Source organism: Martes martes (assembly GCF_963455335.1).
Source record: "Martes martes genome assembly, chromosome: 4".
Taxonomy (NCBI): domain Eukaryota; kingdom Metazoa; phylum Chordata; class Mammalia; order Carnivora; family Mustelidae; genus Martes; species Martes martes.
Window position 1 is genome coordinate 172888275 of NC_137891.1, and position 19872 is coordinate 172908146.

Sequence of the window (19872 nt, forward strand, 5' to 3'; positions counted from 1 at the left end):
AACATTCTCCGGAACAACTGTCTTCAACCGTAGAATTCCCCTCTGGGACCCAGTCTTTGGGGCCCCTGTAGCACTTCCACACCTTATCACCAGCCAACACCTTAGAGTCCATTTGCCTATCAGCCCAGCAGCTGATCTGGGGTGCAGCGCAGAATCTGAGGGGGGAGGCTTGCACCACTGGGGATGCCCTGAGCTGGGACCCAGCCCTGAAGTGGGACTCCCATGCTGAGACTGAGGAGGAGTGTGTGTGGGGGGGAGGCTGGGTGAGGTAGTGGGAGGGTGCAGAGAGTAAAGAGAGGCCTGAAATCTCATGTTATTGACTCACCCATTGGGGGTGAATGGGCTCTGTCTGTCAATAGCTGCCAGAAACTGCCCCTGACTTCGTCCCACAGGTGGAGCACAGCTCCTCCCTCAGGGACAGTGTGGGGCCTTGGGGAGGAAGGCCCTGAGCTCCTATGCCTGGCAGCAGCGACAGGGATGGCAGCTGTGCCTGATAAACCCCTCAGCCCAGATCCTCGGACTCTCTAATCTTTAGGGCCCCACTTCTGCCCTATCCTGGTTACCCTCCTCCCCCCACCCACTGATTCTCTCCCCAGAATATGCCAGAGCTGTAAAGGCCATGGAGAGTACCAAGTCACTCCCATGTTTACAGAGAGAGAAACTGAAGCCCCAAGAGGGGAGGGGACCTGTATGGGGTCCCTCGGGGGACAAACAAGAGCACTGTACCTGGAGTTCAGAGCATGGCTCTGCTGCTAGCATGCTGTGCGGTCTTGAGGAAGTCACAGGCTCTCTCTGGTCTGCTTCCGTGAAATGGGAGGAAAATGAAAGGATCTCCCCACACATGTGGTGGACCCCACGCATACGGCATTGCTGCTGTTGGGCAGATGTGTGTTTGCTTTAACAGCAGGACTTAATACGAGATGGCTGGGTGTGCTGTCTCTAGTTGGCCACGGGCCTTACCGCTCCCAAATATGCATTGCGCCTTTCATACGCAGAGTTTCCTGCTTGGCTCCTGAAGGAATCTGAGCAATCCCAAGAGGAACTCCCTATACAAAACATGTCCTGTCACCCCCACTCTTAAGAGGATGTAAGCAGGAGACAGAAACATTGCCTGCACCTCCCTCTCCCCCACGGCACAGGAGAAGGGGCAAGAAGTGGAATCAATGCCATTTCTCACCCACTCCCCAAGTTCCCAGACCCTTTGGAGGTCCTCAGGGGTGAGGGTCCTCAGGACCACCTCAGGAGGTCCTGGTGTGAGCAGATTGTTTAGGGAGCATCAATCCCCACCCATGTCTCACACACAAGACCCTGTGCATTTCTCAGTGAAGGTAAATTTAAACGTGACTTGAAGGGGCTTTCTGAGACTTTGGAGAGTTGTGGAAATGAGTGTTTCCTTGTCATTATCAGAGCCAGGGCCAGAAGCCAGCGGAGACCAGGTGGGTTCTTATTACTGTGATGGTGTGGATGGTGGTGGCGGGAGGGGGGACAGCCACCATTTCCTGAGCATCCTCCTTGCACCAGGTGCTATGCCAAGCCCTTGGACAAAACATCACCTCCTTCAGCTCTCGGCTCCCTCTGAGGTGGGCATGATTGCCCTTATTTAGTGGATGAGGAAAGTAAGGAAAGTAAGCCACCTACAAGGCCACGCAGCTATGAGGTTGAAGCATTTTTGTAGGTCAAAAATGGTCAAATGTTGGCAATTTTAATATGGTTTAACCTAATGGGGAAGGATAGAGCTGGGATCAAACAGAACTGTCTAAACTTGAAGTCTATGCTATTTTTCATCTGTGTGTGTGTTTTGTTTTGTTTGTTTTTATTGTCTGCGTGCTTGTAGAAAATTTAAACACCAAGAAAAAAAACAAGGAAAACCCTCCCAAACTCAGAGATAATAACCCATGGGGGGACAAATTCTATCAAGTTCTCTCTCCAGGCGGTTGTACATGGAAAATAATTGGTGTTTGTTGCTAACAGATGAGAAGACAAAGAACAGATAGTGTGGTAGGTGAAGGCACAGGCTTCGGAGCAGATCATCTGGGTTTTAATCCGGTTGGGAGAGCTCGGGCAGGTTACTTAACTCCTCTGTGGCTCAGTTTTCACATCTGTGAAATGGTGATAATAGCACCCACCTTGAAGGGTGGCTGGGAGAAGGAAGCAGGCTGGTCTGTGTGATGTGATTAAAACCGGGGTGGTGGTGGGGGGGGAGGAGCGGCAGGCTGGAAAGCACGTGACTCTTGATCTCAGGGTGGTGAGTTCAAGCCTTGCATTGGGCGTAGAGATTACTTTAAAAAACAACAACAGTGTTGCTACATGGCAAACACTTAATAAATATAGGCTATTACTAAGCTCAGAGACTTTAAATAACTAGATGAAGCCACACATCTAGAAAGTTCCAGATTCCTGATTTCGAACCCAAGTTTGTCAAGCCACTACCCATTTTTCAAACTTGGAATGGAATTAAAGCATCCACCCTTTCCCTTTCGCGTGACCTCTCGCTGCCGTTAGGCGGGTCTCTCGTACTCACCTGCCGCAGCAGCCCCTGAACAGGGTCCAAGGCTGGAAAAGGGGAGGGTTCTTCAGATGGCCCTGGTGCTTTCTGCCAGCAAGGGACAAAGGGAGAGAACTGCTTTCTGCAAAGGCAATTTGGTTCTTACCAAAGAACCTCCGAGTCTCCTTTTGCCCCTCTTTTTTGGGCCGAGTCATCAGCTTTCATAATCTTCCTTTCTCATGCGCACGATCAGGTTAAAATCTGCTCCCCAGGAGCCACAGTGATAACCTTTACTCGATGTCAACTGTGCGCCAAGCACTGGTTCAGATGCTTTATCCATGTTCGTATTGTTAAGTTTGATGATAATAGTAATTGCCACAATTACTGAGCACTCACTATGGGCCAGGCCCTGCCTTTGTCTTTCACCGGCATTAGCTCATTGTATCCTCACCTCAACCCTGCCTGGTATGCATTGCCCCCATTATTCAGATGAGAAGACTCAGGCTCATAGAGGCAAACTAACTTGCCCAAGCCCTCTTTAATGATCCCTTCCAGCTGCCGTCCCATAAATTCCTACAGAATGTATGTAAATTCTAATTCTGTAAGCTCTATAAATTCTGATTTCTGATTTCTAACTTTCTATCTTGTCTGCTTCTCTTGCTCCTTCTCCATATTTGCTCCTGGGCAGTCCTCCAGGATGTGACCATCATGGCGGCCCTTGGCTTTGGCTTCCTCAACTTGTCTCTGCGGAGATATGGCTGGAGCAGCGTGGCCTTCAACCTCTTTTTGCTGGCCCTAGGGGTGCAGTGGGCAGTCTTGATGGATGGCTTCTTGGATCAGCACTTCCAGAACAAGGTGGTCATCAAACTGTCCAGGTAACCAGATGACAGCTATATCATTTCTTGAGGGTATGGGCCCCAAGAGGGCTCGTTCTAGAAGAGCTGGGAAGTCCCCTCGAAATCATGCAATATCGAGGATATCTGCTAACAAATTATTCACTGTTTATCTAAAATTCAAATTGCATTGGGAATCCTATATTTTATCTGACAACCCTGGGCCCAGATCTCCAGCCCTCTCTAAGTTCTTTCTTTATTATTGAGTATGATATTATAAAGTTACATAAGCAATATGGGTTCAAAGAAAAATTAATAGAGATTACAGAAAAGAAATAGAAATGTCACAGTCTCTTGAAAACAAAGAAGTACTCTTGGTCCTCAAATATCAGTGAACAAGAAATAGCCATGCCTTTAAATTACCTTTGATCCATTTAAATGCATATATATGAAATTCTAAAAACTAACAACATTAACCATGTTGCTAGAGGAAGGTGATGGTTATTGATTAGGAAGGAGCACAAAAGAACCTTATGAGGCACAGTAAATGTTCTCTGTGTTATCCTGGGTAATGGTTACACAAGGGGATAGATATCTATATCCATCAAACTGTACACTTTTTTTTTTTTTTAAAAGGCATTAGCATGGGGCACCTGGCTGGGTCAGTTGGTAGAGCGTGCAGTCCTTGATCTCAGGGGCATGAGTTCAAGCCGGATTTGGGCATGGAGCCTACCTTTAAAAAAAAAAAAAAAGGACAAAAAATTTTTTAAAAATAATTAAAAAAGCATTGGTATTTGACAGGAGAAACTCGGTAAAAGTTACCTTGTACAGTGTTTTTGCTCTTATCCAACTCCGAATCTCTGTCCTGCCCAGATGATGGTAAATCCCATCTTAGGCATCTGGGGGAACGGTCACCTCTCCAGGTCACTCCATCCATCCCTCTGAAACCTGCTAAACCTCTGGGCACTGCTGTTGACCATCTCCCCACGAGCCAGGCACAGTGCCAGGCAGTGCACAAACATTATTTTGTTTAACCCTTCCAGTAGGGGTCTGACTAGTGGACAGGCAAGGAAATAGAGGCTCAGAGAACATAAAGCATTTGCCAAGGGTCACACGGCTAAGTGGTGGCAATGGTTTTAGCTTTTTACTATCTGCAACCCCTTCCCACACCCTCCAGGGTGGTTATGACATGAACAATGGACAAGTCAGTTCCCTATTGGCCCTGAAAAAACCCTCCACATTTTTTCTTCTAACAAGTTTTAGAGCTAATCCCCATGGGGATTTGATACCCACTCCTCCGCCCCCACAGCCAAAAAACAGCTGGGAAGAGGCAAAGGTTACTGTCTGAAAGAATTCTGACAGTGGTGGCCCTGGTCCGGCCTTCCTGCTGCCTTGGCTTAATGTCTCACAAACCTTCAGCCTCTTGCCCCTTAATGTGCAGGCCTAACTGGGCTGTTCCTTCTAAGGTACCTCGCCCACAGCAGCCAACTTGTTTTTGACTCAGTCCAGGAAGACAAGAAGAGGCCATATGCAGCCTGAGTGAGCTCCCCTGCCCCACCCTTGACAGCCTGGATCCTCCCAGCTGTGACCCCCACTGGGACTGGCTTCACAGATTTGAACAATGAGCTCCTTCCCGACCTTTCCAAGGACCTGGCTGGTTCAGGGGGCGGTGCCCAGGCCTGCCTCCCGACAGGGTCCTCCCCTTCTCCCTTGGCCTCACCCACACTGTGCTGCCTGACTTGGCACTGAATTGCCTTGAGTCACTGATGACCAGTCCCTTCGGGGCAGGGGCCTGTCCTGCTCAGCTTTGTCTTTCATTTTCCTCCTGCAGTAATGGTTATTGAAACCAAATGAAAATAAAAGGAACCCTGAAAGTTGTGATATTTTTAACACTGTATTTTGAGAGGTTCAGGAGGGCTCCCTTGGAGGATCAGTAGCCATAAGCAACCCTCTTACTGTGCTTGACACATATTAACTCACTTTACCCTTATGACAGCTTCACAGACCTGGCCTCCACCTTGCAGATGAGGATACTGAGGCACAGAGTGGTTCAGTAATTTGCCCAAGATCACACAGCCAGGAAGGGTGACCAACCTAGGCTGGCTGGATTGGAGACTGCACTCCTGAACCGTGCACTTCACAGTCTCAACAACTCCCCAGCGCCAACCGGCCCCTGGGGTCTGACATTCTACCACCAGCACGCATCTCTTGAATTAGACTCTTGCCAATTAAGTGAACACTCACCAAAAGACATAACATGGCCAGTCACAAGGAAATTTTGTGTAACTCCTGTTCTAAATAACGCCCGATCCCTATGAGACTCCTTCTCCAGGCCCTTGACCCTCTGCTGATTGTCCCTCTGAAGTCCTTGGGCCTTAAGCAAGGTACTACATTGGCAGCAAATGCTGGGGAGGCTGTGTCCAGACTCCAGAACACAGGCTTTAGATCCAGGCCAACTGTGTTTGGACCTCACATTTGTCATTAGCTAACATTGAGGCCAAAAGAGTTGCCTCTTCTAGTCTCAGTGTCCTTTTCTGTAATGTAGAGGTACTGAATGGTACCCTCCATTTCTAGAGGGCCACTTAGAAGATTAAAACTTAAATGAGGTGGTGTAGTTGTAAGCCTGTTATACATAATGCTTAACAAATTATCATTATTTTGTAGTGGTGGTTATACCATCAGGGAGGGGAGTTGGTCTCAGAGCAAGATGCCTGGAGAGAGTGGGTTGGTTTAACCACCATGGTTAATTCTGCTCATTGCCACCTCCCCCAGGAAGCCCTCCCTGATGAGTCCAGTACACACTGCTCTCTCACTCCAGTGAACCCCTCTAGCCACGTAATATCACGGATAGTCTTAGCAGACAGACTCACAATGTCAGCCCCGTCTCTGCAGCTGGATCATAAGTGCCTTGAAAACGAACTGTTTTCGCCTAAATCCCCATACTGAGCTAGCTCATTTATCAAGGGAAGTAAGGAATCAGCAGTAGTGCTAATAATGTGGGCCTCTACTCCTGAATTAGTTCTTTGTGCCAATCACAGAGCTGGACACACAAGCACAGATATTCCTTCTAAACCCCACAGCACTACCATGAGATCAATATGATTATCACTCCTATTTTACAGATGAAGAAACAAGCTCAGTGAGATTAAATAGTTGCTCAAGTGAAAAAGCTGGGACTGGAAGCAGGCTTGTCCTACTTCTAAACTGTCTTTCCATGACCAAGGAGACGGAGGCCGGTTGCTGAATGGCTGGCAGGCCAGCAGGTGAAGAGCGCCCTCTATGGAGCATCTTTGTGAGATGCAGACAGAAGAGAAGCGGTGGGCAGAATCTCAGTTGTCAGACACTAGAAGGGGGTCTTGAGGGAACAATCAGCCTCTGTAACTCACCATGATATTCCTATGAGAAATTCAGAATAGCCTCGGTGTGAACGAGTATGTGCAGATCAATTTCTCGCCCTGATGCCACCCTGATGGGGGAAGAAGCCCACGGAGACCCCAGATGGGGCAGCGTCAGTTCCCATGAGGGTGGAATCTTGTCTCCTTCTTCTCCTACCGTGTCCCTAGATTTTTAGACAGTGCCAGGCTTGTTGAATGAGTGAATGAATGAATAATGAATGAGAGGATCCTTTTCGGTCATTCCTGTCTCTCTCTCCCCCAGAATTAAGCTAGCCACCATGAGTGCTATGTCTGTGCTCATCTCAGCGGGTGCCGTGCTGGGGAAGACCAACCTGTTGCAGCTGACATTGATGGCACTGGTGGAGGTGACGGTCTTTGTCACCATGATGATGATTGACAGGCACTACCTCAATGTGAGTCACGATGCTGTGAGGAGGGGACTTTGGGGAGGAGGGGTGTGGAGGTGGACGGGTGTGGGTACTACCTCCATTTGGTTTTAACTGGTGGTGGTGCAGTCACTCGTGATGACAAGGTCTAAAGTTTGACAGGGCATATGGGTGGCAGAAGTCTAATGTTGGCAAGTTCTTAGAAGAGACAGGATCAAGGAACAGAGAGAGTTGGATGGATCAAGATGATGACCTAGAGGAGTGATGGAGAGAAATATGGTAAGGCAGGTGCTGAAATCTTTAGAGACCAAGAGGCAGGTGGATAATCAGCAAGGAGTGTAGTCTGCCGATGCATCCTTCAAGGGTGCTGGAGATATTTGTGGAGGGAAAAGGAACAATGGTCTAGGGGCGCCTGGGTGACTCAGTCATTATACATTTGCCTTCGGCTCAGGTTATGATCCCAGGGTCCTGGGATTGAGCCCTGCATCAGGCTCCCTGCTCAGTGGGAAGCCTGCTTCTCCCCTCTCTCTCCCCCCTTGCTTGCATACTCTCTCTCGCTGTCTCTCTGTCAAATAAATAAATAAAATCTTTATTTTTTTTTAATAAATAAAATCTTTAAAAAAAAGGAACAATGGTCTAGAAGCTTAGATTTGAAGTTCTTATTATTTACTAATTTTTGGTTCTCTTCATCTGTCTATATGACTTTATTTTAACCCCTAACTACTTCAGCGTATATTTCCTATAAACAAGGGCATTCTTGGGGCACCTGGGTCGTTCAGTTGGTCAGGCATCTGCATTCCACTTGGGTCATGATCCTGGGGTCCTGGGATCGAGCTCCACGTAGGGATCCCTGCTCAGCAGGGAGCCTACTTCTCCCTCTCCCTTTGTTCACTGCTCCCCCTGCTTGTGCTCTCTCTCCCTCTCACTCTGTCAAATGATTAAATAAAACCTTTAAAAAAAAAACCAAGGGCATTCTTTTACATAATCATCATTTAATTAGCAAACCTTGGAAATTAATGTTGACATATTATTATCTTATTCAAATTTCACCAATTTTCCCAATAATATCCTCTTACAGCTATATATCTATATATATATTTCTTTTTGGTCCATCACACTTTGCATTCAGTTCTCATGCCTCCTTAAACTTTTTCAATCTGGAAGTTTCTTTGTTTTTCTTGATATTTCATGACCTTGATGTGTTTTGAGGTTACAAGCCAGTTATTTTGTAGGATGTGGGTTTGTCTACTGTTTCCTCATGATTAGTTGGAAGGTGTGCATTTTTGGCAGGAATTACACAGAAGTAGTGATGTTGTGTCCTTCTCAGTGCATGTATCAAGAGACTCATGTTGTCCACTGGGCCCATTACTGAGCCCAGTGGACAATTCTGGTCACCTGTTAAGATGTCCAGGCTTTTCCACTGTAAAGTTACTATTTTCCCCTTTGTAATTAATAAGCATCATGTGAGGGAGACAAAAGTCTGTCAAATCCTGTTTCTTATCAAACTTTCACCCACTGACTTTAGCATCTGTTGTTTTCTGTTTTTGTTTTTGTTTTTTTGCCTGAATCAATTAGATGATTGTCAATATTGGTTTTCTTTCTCTTTTTTGGTGGTGGTGGGGGGTACCTGGGTGGCTCAGTTGGTTAGGCATCTGACTTTGGCTCAATCATGATCTCAGGGTGCCAGGGAAAAATCCCCACATTGGGCTCCCCACTAAGCAGGGAGTCAGCTTTTTCCCTCTTCCTCCACCCCTCCCCCTGCTCATGCTCTCTCTCAAACAAATAAAGAAAATCTTAAAAAAAAAAAAAAAAAAGAAAGAAAAAGATGTTATTTTTAATTAGTCTCTACATCCAACATAGGGCTCAAACCTACAACTACCAGAACAATAGTCGCATGTTCTAGGGACTGAGCCAACCAGGCGCCCCCAATACTGGTTTTCTAATTCCATCTTCCCCTCCACAACCATTAGTTAGCATTCTGCTGTAAGAAAGAACTCACTTTTCTTCTTCATTCAGGCATGCATGCACTAATTCATTCCTTCATTCCTTCATTTCACTATGGGCTCACGGAGTCACCCAGACATACTTTCATTTTTTTGCTTTTTCTCTCTGCTTACCATAAGGGCTAACTGCAACTTCTTGGTTTCAAGGAAGAAAACTGCACTGGAGCTTTTTTAAGGCAGAAAGCGGGCAGGAATAGCAGCCAGCAATCGCAGCCAGACTCAGGACTGGAATTGCTTATGAGAAGTCTTTAAAATCCCAGGTAGTTCAAGCTCTCCATCTTTTTGTTCTATTCCTCTCTGTACATCTAACTTCTGTGCACATCAGCATGCTCTTCAGTGGAGAACATGCTCTCTCCCAGCCCTTTCGTTTCCGGGATTCTAACTCCCGGGTCCTGCGGGAAATAACACTCTTCCCTATCAGCTGGTCCCAGCGCTACGGTCCAGTAAGAAAGATCCTGATTGGCTCACGCCACCGTGTCTGCTTTGGTCCAATCAGCTGCAGCAAGCGTTGGGGGCGGGGTCATGCGGTGAACACGTGGCAAGAGGTGGACCGGTAGCTGCAGGCCGCGCGTGGTGAACGTTTTCCTACATTAAAAGGCCGCAGCGATGGAAAGCCATCTATCTCCTCTTTTTGCGGCTTTGACTCTCTAGTTTAGTTGGTGCAGGGGAGCGTTCAGCACTGATTTTGAGGGTTGGCTGCTTCACCTCAAGACGTCAGTTCAGCCAGGGTTTATTGAGTGGATAAGGCTCGGGGCGGGGGACCGTAGACAGCAACCAGAGTTGTTTCAGTGGTGGCAACTCCAGAAACGAGTTCAGGGTTCCACGTCAGTCGTCCCCACGTGTGTTTCCTGGGTTCCGGGAGGGGACCTCGAACATTAAAAATGCAAGACTACAGGCAACTTCATTTTCATGTATGCCTGAAATGTGTGAATGTATCCTTCCCATTCATTCATTCCTTTCACAGATATTTATCCCGTGCCTATTATGTACCGGGCATCTTTTCTGCAGTGGAAAAATCCAACTGTGGTGGACCTTCCATTCCAGAGGGAAAGATTGCCAATAAGCAATCACATAGGCAAACCGTACAGCATGTTAGATAGTGATAAGTATCATAGGGAAAAAATAAAATGAGAAAGGGGCTAAGAAGAGTTGAGAGGGGATAAAATGTTAGACAAGGTGGCCAAGGAAGGCTTCCTCTAGTAAATAATTTTGACTTGAGACATGAAGGTAAGGAGTGCACAAGCCAAGTAGTTGTCTGAGCACAGTGGCAGGTCAAGGGCAGAGGGGTGGGAATGGCCTGCCTCTTCCAGGAGTATTTTATCACCCACACTGCTTAGAATTGTTGGCGCGTGGTGATAATAAAAAGCAGACAGACTTCTAATAGCTTTTATTATTGCTTTAAATTCTCTCCAGGCAATGCATGCCCTTACTGCCTGCATCCCTGGTGGGCCACTCCTCCACCTTGCATTCCAGGCATTGGAAAGGCCGGAGTGAAGTGAGACTGATGTGGGAGCATGCCGATGGGTTTGAGAAAGAGCAAGGAGAGTGTGTCAGGAGTGGAGCAGGAAATGAAGTCAGGCAGGTTAGGGGAGAGCAGGTCACACAGGGTTTACCGGTCATAGCCAGAACGTGGACTTTGAATTGAGTGAGAGAGGAACCATTGGAAAATTCTGAACAGAGATGGCCGTGAAGTGACAGATGTTGGTAGGGTCACTCTGGATGCTGTGTGGAAAGTAGTTGTACAGGGACAAGGGTGGAAATGGGGAGAACAGTTAGAAGGTTACTGCAATAATTTGGGGGTAGTGATGGTGGGGCTTAAATCAAGGTGGGGTCAGGGAAACCTGGTGGTAACAATTCTGCCAATTCTGGATATCTTTTGAAGGCAGAGTTGACAGGACTTGCTAATAGTCTGCTAAGTGGTTATTTGATACTAACTTTGATATTACTAACTTTGATATTCATAAAGCAAAATTAGCCTATGTCAAGAATTTACTAAAGGCGCAAGTTTGGTATTATAACAAATCTGGCTGCTTCCTGCCACCAAGTTTATATCCCTCATCGCTCCATAATTTCTGCTGAAGTGTAGGAAGCAGTGGGGGTGCACATCCGTGTGACTTTTTGTCTCCCCTAAACAGATCTCAGCCAAAAACAGTGAATAGCGACTGATAAGGCCAACCAGCAACTTCTTTGGAATAAATACGTGGCTGCTCCTAGGTCCCCTCTGAAAAGGGAACTGCTAGGCAGGGGAAGCTCCAAACACCAGTGCCATGATTCCAAGACACACCTCCTGAGCTTAGGTGAATCTCCCAATGGTCTCCAAGGTACAGGCGACTGGCGCATGCGCGAAGGCTGCCGGAGCTCACCGCCCTGCTGGCTTTGTTGCAGGTGGACGCCCACGTAAGCATGATGCACATCCACGTGTTTGCGACCTATTTTGGGCTGATGGTGGCCTGGTTCCTCTCGAGGTCTCTGAATGAGAGAGTGGAGCAGGAGAAGACTCAGACAGAAAAGAGGTCCAGTTTGTTTACCATGCTGGGTGAGGACAAGGTGGGGTGTGTGTGGGGTGGGGGTAGGGGGGTCTCACCCTGGGAGTGATTGGGAGGTTCTCCAGTGGTTCTGTGGGAAAATCTCCCTCCTTTACCAACCTGCCTGGGGTGCTTGGAGCCACTCCGTGATGACTCAGCTCCCCAAGTAGTGTTGGATGGATTCACAATCCCTTCTAGGGCAAGGCTCTTCACTAATATCCACAGGAGATGGGCCACTCCTTACCTTTGAGTTTAAATCAATTTGTCTCATCTTTTTGTCTTCATGTGAAGGGAGGGAACTGGACAAGTGGAGAAATCAGAGGCCGGCAGTGGGACAGTGTGGGGAAGAGAACAGTAGTATAGGTGTATCAGGCAGAGCAGCACCAGAAAGGTAGAAGCTAGACTGGGGGAGAGGCCAAGAGGAAATCGGGCAGTGAGCTGGACAGTAGGTGACCCAACAACCAGCCATGAGGCCAAATCAAAGTGGCACATCACGTTTTCAGAATAAGCATTTGGCCATCACAGGCTGGACTCGGGAGGCCTAGAGGTTGGTGATTTCAACTCTCTGGGCCTTCGTGTTTTTGCTTGTAAAATATGTTAGCTGGGCCCTTTCAACTTGGGAATTCAGAGGAGACATGATTTGTCCCAAAAGTCACAGAGCTAAAAAGGGACAAAGCTGAGACTTGCCTGTTCTAGGAAGCCCCTGCAGGCTCAGGGTTTGGGGTAGCAGTGCTGGCTGTGGCCAATGACCCTCTCTGACCCCCAGGAACCCTCTTCTTGTGGATATTCTGGCCGAGTTTCAACTCCGCTCTGTTGGATTCTCCAGCAGAAAGGAAGAATGCCATGTTCAGCACCTACTATGCTCTCGCGGCCAGCACGGTGACAGCCATCTCTGTGTCAGTCTTGGCTCACTCCCAAAGGAAGATCAACATGGTGAGGATGGCCCTGCCCCTCAGGCAACACTCAGGTCTTCTAGGCTGGACAAATATCCATGCCCCCTGTCCCAGAACCAGCCCCACAGGGTGGGAAAAATTATTCTGGGTGACAGAGCTTTTTCTGCAGTGTCCTGGGGTATCAGAAAGGACACTGGCTTATCAAAATGGGAACTGGAATTTGGAGACTAGGAAATGATCAAAGACTCTCTGAGGGGAGTGATTAAGCCTATCAGTGTTGACACCAAACAGACCCATGTTTGAACCCTGTTTCTGCTGGTTACCAGCCACCATGAGCAAGAGTCAGCAGAGAAGAGCTAGAATAGAATCAGTCAGGCTCTCTTCTTCCCCTAAGAAAGTTCAAGAATGGGATGAATAGAATTGGAGGTAAAGAAGGATGTTATTACCCTAGCCGTGTGACCCGGGTCAAGCCCCTTAAACTTTGGGAGCCACAACTAGCTCATGTGTAAAGTGGGAATTAAGAGACAACGCACATAACATGCTCTGTGGGGGATATAGCGCTGGGCAAACATTAGCCATGTTATGAATGTAGCCAGGAGACCGTGTGAGTTTCGGGGAGAGAGATGGGTGAAAGGGTAGAGCTAAAGATGAAACAAGTTTCCATGATGATCAGCTATGAGGCCAGCCAGCCAGAGGTGGTGGGGAAAAGTCTGGCGAGACAACAGGGCCTAGAGTGGACAGAACATGGCCCTGCATGATAGGCACTAGGGGGAGTGGGTACCTTTCTGGAGGAGCTCCATGGTGGCAGGGAGTTGGATTAGAAAAGGTGGGGACATCTAGGGAGGCAGGTGTGCCCCGAAGGTCAGGGAAGCCCAGAAGCTGGTGCCAGGCCCCAGAGCCCAGACCTGGTTGGAGTTGAGGGGGCAGAGGGAAGTAGCATGAGAGCAAAGCAAGGCCCCAGTTCTGGAGGAAAAAAGGACATAGTGGAGATATGACCCAGGAACGAGAGCTAGCTGGTTAAAGCTGGGTAGTAGGACAGGGGGACATAAGCCCCAAATAGTCAATAATAATGATAAAAATAGTAAAAACAATAAAAATGGCTTATATTTCTTTTTTTAAAAAGATTTTATTTATTTATTTGACAGACAGAGATCACAAGTAGGCAGAGAGGCAGGCAGAGAGAGAAGGGGAAGCAGCTCCCCGCTGAGCAGAGAGCCCGATGTGGGGCTCGGTCCCAGGACCCTGGGATCATGACCCAAGCCGAAGGCAGAGGCTTTAGCCCCCTGAGCCATCCAGACACCCCGGCTTATATTTCTTGAGTCCTTGACCCAGAGTCTTCCATGTGGTAACTCATTTAGTCTTACAATAGTGGTATTAAGCAGGTACAATCAAAACCCCGTTCTTCTAGTGGAAAAGTTGAAGCATGAATGGCTCAGTGCCCAAGGACACATCACTAACAGGTGTGAGGGTGGCTAGGATACACTTTCAAGTTCAGTGCCTCCTCATCAGGGTGACTGCTCCCTGAGCCTGAGAGGTGTCATAAGATAAGACCATTGATGAAGGTCATGTAGTCTCAGCAAGAGAGGAGGGGATGGTTTCAGAGTCAGTGAAGCAGGGAAGACATCACAGTGTTGCTGGCTACCAGCTTATGGAGTGACTCTGGGCAAGATGCTGTCCTCTCTGGACCTCACTTCATTCGCCCACAAGCTATTTCTCTGCAGACTCATATCCACAATGCGGTACTGGCTGGAGGTGTGGCTGTGGGTGCCTCGTGTCATCTGATCACTTCTCCTTGGCTTGCCATGGTGCTGGGCCTTATGGCTGGACTGATCTCCATCGGGGGAGCCCTGTGCCTGCCGGTAAGGAGCTGGGCACCTGACACCTGATTTGGCTTAGACCTGCAGGGCCCTGGGAGCATGGTGGGCTGTCATGTGGTGCCACGCGCTGCAGTAGGCAGGCATTGGCACCTTCTCAGGCAGGCTTCGGAGCTTGGGTGAGGGGCCCCCCTCCCAGGCTGTACTGTGTATTTGTTAGGATCTTGGGAGCAAGGAACAGAACCCATTCAACTTTGCTCAGGCACAGGGGGGAATATTATAAGGCTACTGGGGTGTGACAGAACCCAAGGACAGGGATGCTGCTGGGAACCCAGGAATGGTTGACACCAGGGACAGGAATGTTGTGGGGAGCCCAAGCGGTCCCCGCTCTTCTTTCTTTGCTTTTCCTGAGTATCTGCTTTATTCCCACTCTGTAGACTTCCTTCCCCTTCTCCTCATGCTCTACGTGGTGGAATGTAGTCTTGCTCTTTAGGAGAGCAGCTAGATGGAATTTCTTGGCTCCATTCCCAAGTGTTCTGGAGAAGGGACTCATGGGTTTAGTTTGGACAGGGTGCTTATCTCTGGCTGGGAGTGTGGGGGACGGGAGCATAACGTACATATATGGCTGCTGTCCATGAGCCCTGTGAATGAGGGTGGGAGGGGCAGCAGCCAGAAAGCGATGCTGGGCTAACCGAGGTCATGCCCACTTCTGATTGTTTGGTTCTTCTAAGTGGATGGACTTTTCTTCCTTCAACATCCAACAAGTACTGATAATACCAGCATACTCCACAATACCCAATTTGTTATAATACACTTTGAAGAGAAGTAATTTCAGAGCAGCAAGTCTTTGTGGGTTTGAAGCCTTGGTAGAGGAGAAAGGAGGAGACTTTTGGATGGCTCAAGAAGCTGAATTTGGATGAATAATGGGTATTCAAGGAGGCAATTGCAATCCAGGGAAACTGTACCAACGTCTCATCTGACCAGTGATGGGGCAGTCTGCTTTTCATCTTTGGAATTGCAATGAATATCTTTTGTCTCCTGTGCTTTGAGACCCTATGGTGAAAGGCGGAAATATGCAGGGAAACCTGCATAAATTCTCATCAGGCTGGATGTCCATTGCTTTCTTTGTGCCTATTTCCTTGACTCCATCACTGGGGGAACAGTTCAGAGATGATTCATTCATTCATGCATCTGTCCCTTCATTCATTCACTCACGGATGTTTTAACACGTATCGTGCTTCCCAAGCTATGGTGTAGTGAGGGCAATGGACCAATAAACATAACACAGCTCATCTAAGCCAGCCTGAGTTGGATCAGGAAATGCTTCCTGGAGCAGAGGCTGTCTCAGCCGAGTGTTGACAGATGACTGATACCGGCCAGGCAAAGTAAAGGGAAATGTATCCCAGACAGAAGGAGCAGTGTGTTCCAAGGTTCAGTGGTGAGAAGAACAGAATGCCCAGGCAGGAAACAGACACTGCAGCACTGGGCTCACCTGGGAGTGTGGTGGGACCACAGTCCTGAGAGCTGGGAGATACTCAGGGTGTTTATTCTGAAGACAGTGGGGGACCCCAAGGGGGAAACTCACATGTCCTATTTGCATTCGTATCCACATTTCTTGGCTCATGGTCCCCCAGAGAGGCTAAGTGGTGAAGGGAAAGGATGCTGAAGGTGAGTCCAGAGCGCGGTCAGATGCTTTTCTTCTCGTTAGTCATGGTGACTTTGGGATGGCAGTTACGTTTGGGCTGGACCAGCGGGTCTCAATCACCCTCCGGGGATGTTTGACAATATCTGCAGACACATTTTGGTTAACACACGGTGCGGGGGCTGCTCCTGGCATATCGAGAGTGGGGCCCAGGCGTGCTGCTGAACATCCTACAGCCTTTTCACAATACAGAAGTATCAGCCCCGCGTGTGAGTAGGGCCGGGGCTAGACCCAAGTGTGGTCAGGGGGCCAGCAGCATTGGCATCACCTGGAACTTTGTGAGAAATGCAGAATCTCAGGCCCCAGACCCACTAAACCTAACCCTGCAGTTTCACATGTTCCCCACGTGGTGCAAGTGCACATTCAGGTCTGAGGAGCCCTGCTGGAGGGGAGCCCCAAAGCCTGAGCCCCGTGGGTGGCCCCGGAGGCCAAGGAACCATGGAAAGGCTGGAGAGGGGCTGTCAGTCTTCCATGTACAGCTGCTTATCGGATGTTTGTTCCAGGGATATTTTAACCAGGTGCTGGGGACCCACGACACCTGCGGCGTGCACTACACCTTCGGCTTGCCAGGTCTGCTCGGCGGAATCACCTACATTCTGCTGATCATCTATGAGGTCAACTGGACCACGAAGTCCATGTAGGTGACTTGGTATATCCCCTTCACATGTGATCCAGCTCGGGAAGAAATGCGCCCCAAGCCATGCGTGCGTTTGGAGCCAGGCACTCAGCGGGCCTCGGCACGTTTAGGGATACGTTCTGCCTAGCCTCTGCCTCTCCAGGCCATGTCTACTTTCCAAAGAGGACGGCTTGGGTGCTGGTCAAAGGCAGACAGTTGTGAGTCCGGCCCCTAAATGCAGACAGAGCAGGTTGATGGGGCCCAAGCCAGCTGGGTCTGTGGTTTAACCCCTCGTGGTTTTTTCAGGTCATGGTGAAGAGCGTGTCATGGAGTCAGACTCATCTTGACCTCTTGCTAGCTGGGCTTGCTACCTAATCTCTGTGAGCCGCATGGGCTGGTGTGAACGCAGGTCATAACAGGGCCTCCCCTCATAGGGTAGTTGGAGGCTGCTTGAGGCCAGGCCCCTTGTGGTTAAAAGTATTTAATACTTTAACGTAGAAGAATGCTAAGCACAGACCATCTTTGAGGCCCAGAGAGAGAAGGAGCTTGGCGAAGGTCTTGCTATGAGGCAGGAACATGGGCCTCGGGACTAGGATCAGATCCTGTTTCCTCCAGACAATGGACTCCAGTGACTGGTTTGACATACCTTAGCCCCGGCTATCATCTCCCAGAGGTTGTGTGAATATCTTCCAGGTGTGGCTCACATAAAATGAAAGAGTGACTTGAGCATGATACAGGGATAGATTTTTCCAGATGACCTGTTACAGTGAGAACAATAATAATAGTACTGGTAATAATCACCACTGTTTATTGGCTGCTTTGTAGGTGCTAGGCCCTAGGCTAAAAGCGTCACACGTATCATCTCATTTAATCCTCGCCACCACCCTGAGAGAGATTATTACCATACTCTAAGAGATGGTACATACGGGGAGTTACCTGTCCTAAGTCCCTTGGCTGGAACATGGCTGTCCAGGTGATGAGCACCTGAGTTTGGTGATGAGGAGCTCATTGTGTTTGGAGGCATCTCAGAGCAGTCATGGAGGGCTGGGTCCCTTGTAGCTCTGACAACAGAGATGGCCACAGCCCCACATTCTAGGAATCACGTACGGCGTGGGAGACATCGCTCCTTGAACTGCTTGGGGTAAGAGGGATCCCACCTCCAGGTGGGGAGAAGATGGTCTGTGTGAAGGAAGACGCCTCAGTGATGGGCTCCCATGGTGTTTCTGCCACTGTTTTAATAGCTGTGCAACTCAGCAAATCCTTTCCTCTCTCGGAGCCCCTAAATCCTTCTCTGTAAAGCTCAGGTGCTTACAGGGGCCAGGCAGGTAAGATTACAAAATAAGAGCGGCGAGAAGAGGCTGGGAAGTCATGGGTGACTCGTCTGAAATCAGCACCAGGCAGCCATGACAGTGCCAGGACCCAGGCTCAGTGTCCCCAGATCTAATGACTTTTTAAGAGAAGCCAGAAATCCAGAGTTACACACCTGCGCTCCCAAGCACTGGCAAGAGATTCAGAATCATTAGAAACATAGTGTGGGCCAAATTCTGCTCGTGGGCAGCCAACCTCTGCCTTCTGAACCACCGATACTTCTAGTTCCCCAATTCTGTGCTTCTGTGGCTCTCTTAGGGCAGTGGTTCTCCACAGCACTAGCATCACCTGGAACTTGCTAGAAATGCAAATCCTACCCTACCAGACCTACACTGTTAGAAACCTAGTGGCGTGGGCCCAGCAACCTGTGGGTCAACCAGCCCTCTATGGGATTCTCCTGCAAACTAGTTTGAGACTACTAGCCTAGAGCAGACAACAAACAAAGAACAAAATGAAAACAAAGGTCAGCCGACCAAAGGTGTGCTGCTTACAAGGACTAACAAACTACTCTCCAGGAAAACAAAGACCTGATTGCAGATAGTGGCCAAGTGCAAGCCATCCAGGGGCTATCACTGAGCTGGGAGTTGGGAAGGGTTGAGAACAGGGGCCAGGATGGGACTGTGGAGGACCAAGTAGTTGTCCCCTCTCCTCTGCAGGAACCCAGACAAGGGAAGGGCCTAGCGACAGAAATGACACCTCTTAGGGAGCCTCTGGTCAGCTGGAAGTCAAGGGCAGAGGCTTCAGGGAGGGACTGTCCGGCGGTCCCCTTTACCAGCCGTGTGACCTTAGGCACGGTATACTGAAACTCCTCGAGTTTCAGTTTTGGTCTGCATGATGATGGGAGGATAAGATCTGCGTCCTGGGGCTGCTCTGAGGATTCACCCTCTTATCTTCATGATGATTCTTGCTTCTGTGGCTTCTGCAGGAAAGAGGGACAAAGGACTAGCTGGGAGTCAGACCACTCAGTGTGACACGTGGAGCAACTGTTTATGGGCGTGGTGTCATCGGACTGCCAGGCTGGCTTTTCATTCACTCCGCCCACAGGGTGTTTGTTGAGCTCCAATCAGGGAAGCAGATGGGAGCGGGTCACGTGCTGTGCTTGCCGCCGGGAGGGGGTGGGGTTTCACGAACTGTGGCATTTAAGTGGTGCAAAGACACACCTAGCTAACCTTGAATCCTGCAGGCCAGACACTGTGTTTCAATTATTCAGTCTTTTGGTTGCATCAGGGAGAAAGGCTGCACTCAGGTGCTAAGTGTTCTCGCACTTCTGCCAATGCCAGGTTGGCAGGCCGCCGAGGCAGCCTCTGGCTGAGATCTAAGCACTCAGGCTGCATCTGGGGGAGACTTTAGCCACACTTTGTTTGCACTGCATCTTTTTACAGTTACCTCCCATTTCTCTAACATATTGACTCAAAGTTTCCTTTTAAAGACATTTATTTAAATGTAAAAAAAAAGTCCACTCGAAGAAAATTATTTAAAAAAAAATAGTATCCTTGGAATGTCAATATGGCCAAATTTGTGAAGGTAACCCACAAATGCCGAAATTTGGGAGAGATCTGCAAGGTCTTCGTCGGTAGAAAGGGTATGAGTCCCAGGAGCCACTCATGCCAAGCCATGTGACATTAGAGGCCCTGGTTCACTTTTCCAAGCTGGATCTCCCCGTTTGTGAAACAGGGACGCCAACAGCTTGCCCAGAGGGCTGCTCCAGCATCATGTGAAATCAGATAGTAAACACGGGGAGCAGAGGGCGTGGTGCAGGGGAGCCCACCCTGCGTGGGGACTGTTAACATGGCTGGCTCTGTGCCATCCATTGCTGCCTTCAGGTGACATCAGGATAGAGTGAACTGGGGGG

At 48.9% G+C, this 19872-nt stretch overlaps 1 protein-coding gene across 1 annotated transcript in view; it reads left to right on the forward strand.

Annotated features, from left to right (window-relative positions):
• The window catches only part of RHCE (Rh blood group CcEe antigens), a gene marked incomplete at both ends in the record, with an annotated part of 36006 nt that overhangs the window by 5485 nt on the left and 10649 nt on the right, over positions 1–19872 (forward strand). Inside the window, 6 exons of the mRNA XM_080802893.1 lie at positions 3174–3360; positions 6976–7126; positions 11488–11638; positions 12394–12560; positions 14242–14379; positions 16540–16673. Of these exons, the coding sequence (XP_080659019.1) occupies positions 3174–3360; positions 6976–7126; positions 11488–11638; positions 12394–12560; positions 14242–14379; positions 16540–16673 (928 nt within the window). The remainder of the gene's footprint in view (positions 1–3173; positions 3361–6975; positions 7127–11487; positions 11639–12393; positions 12561–14241; positions 14380–16539; positions 16674–19872) is intronic.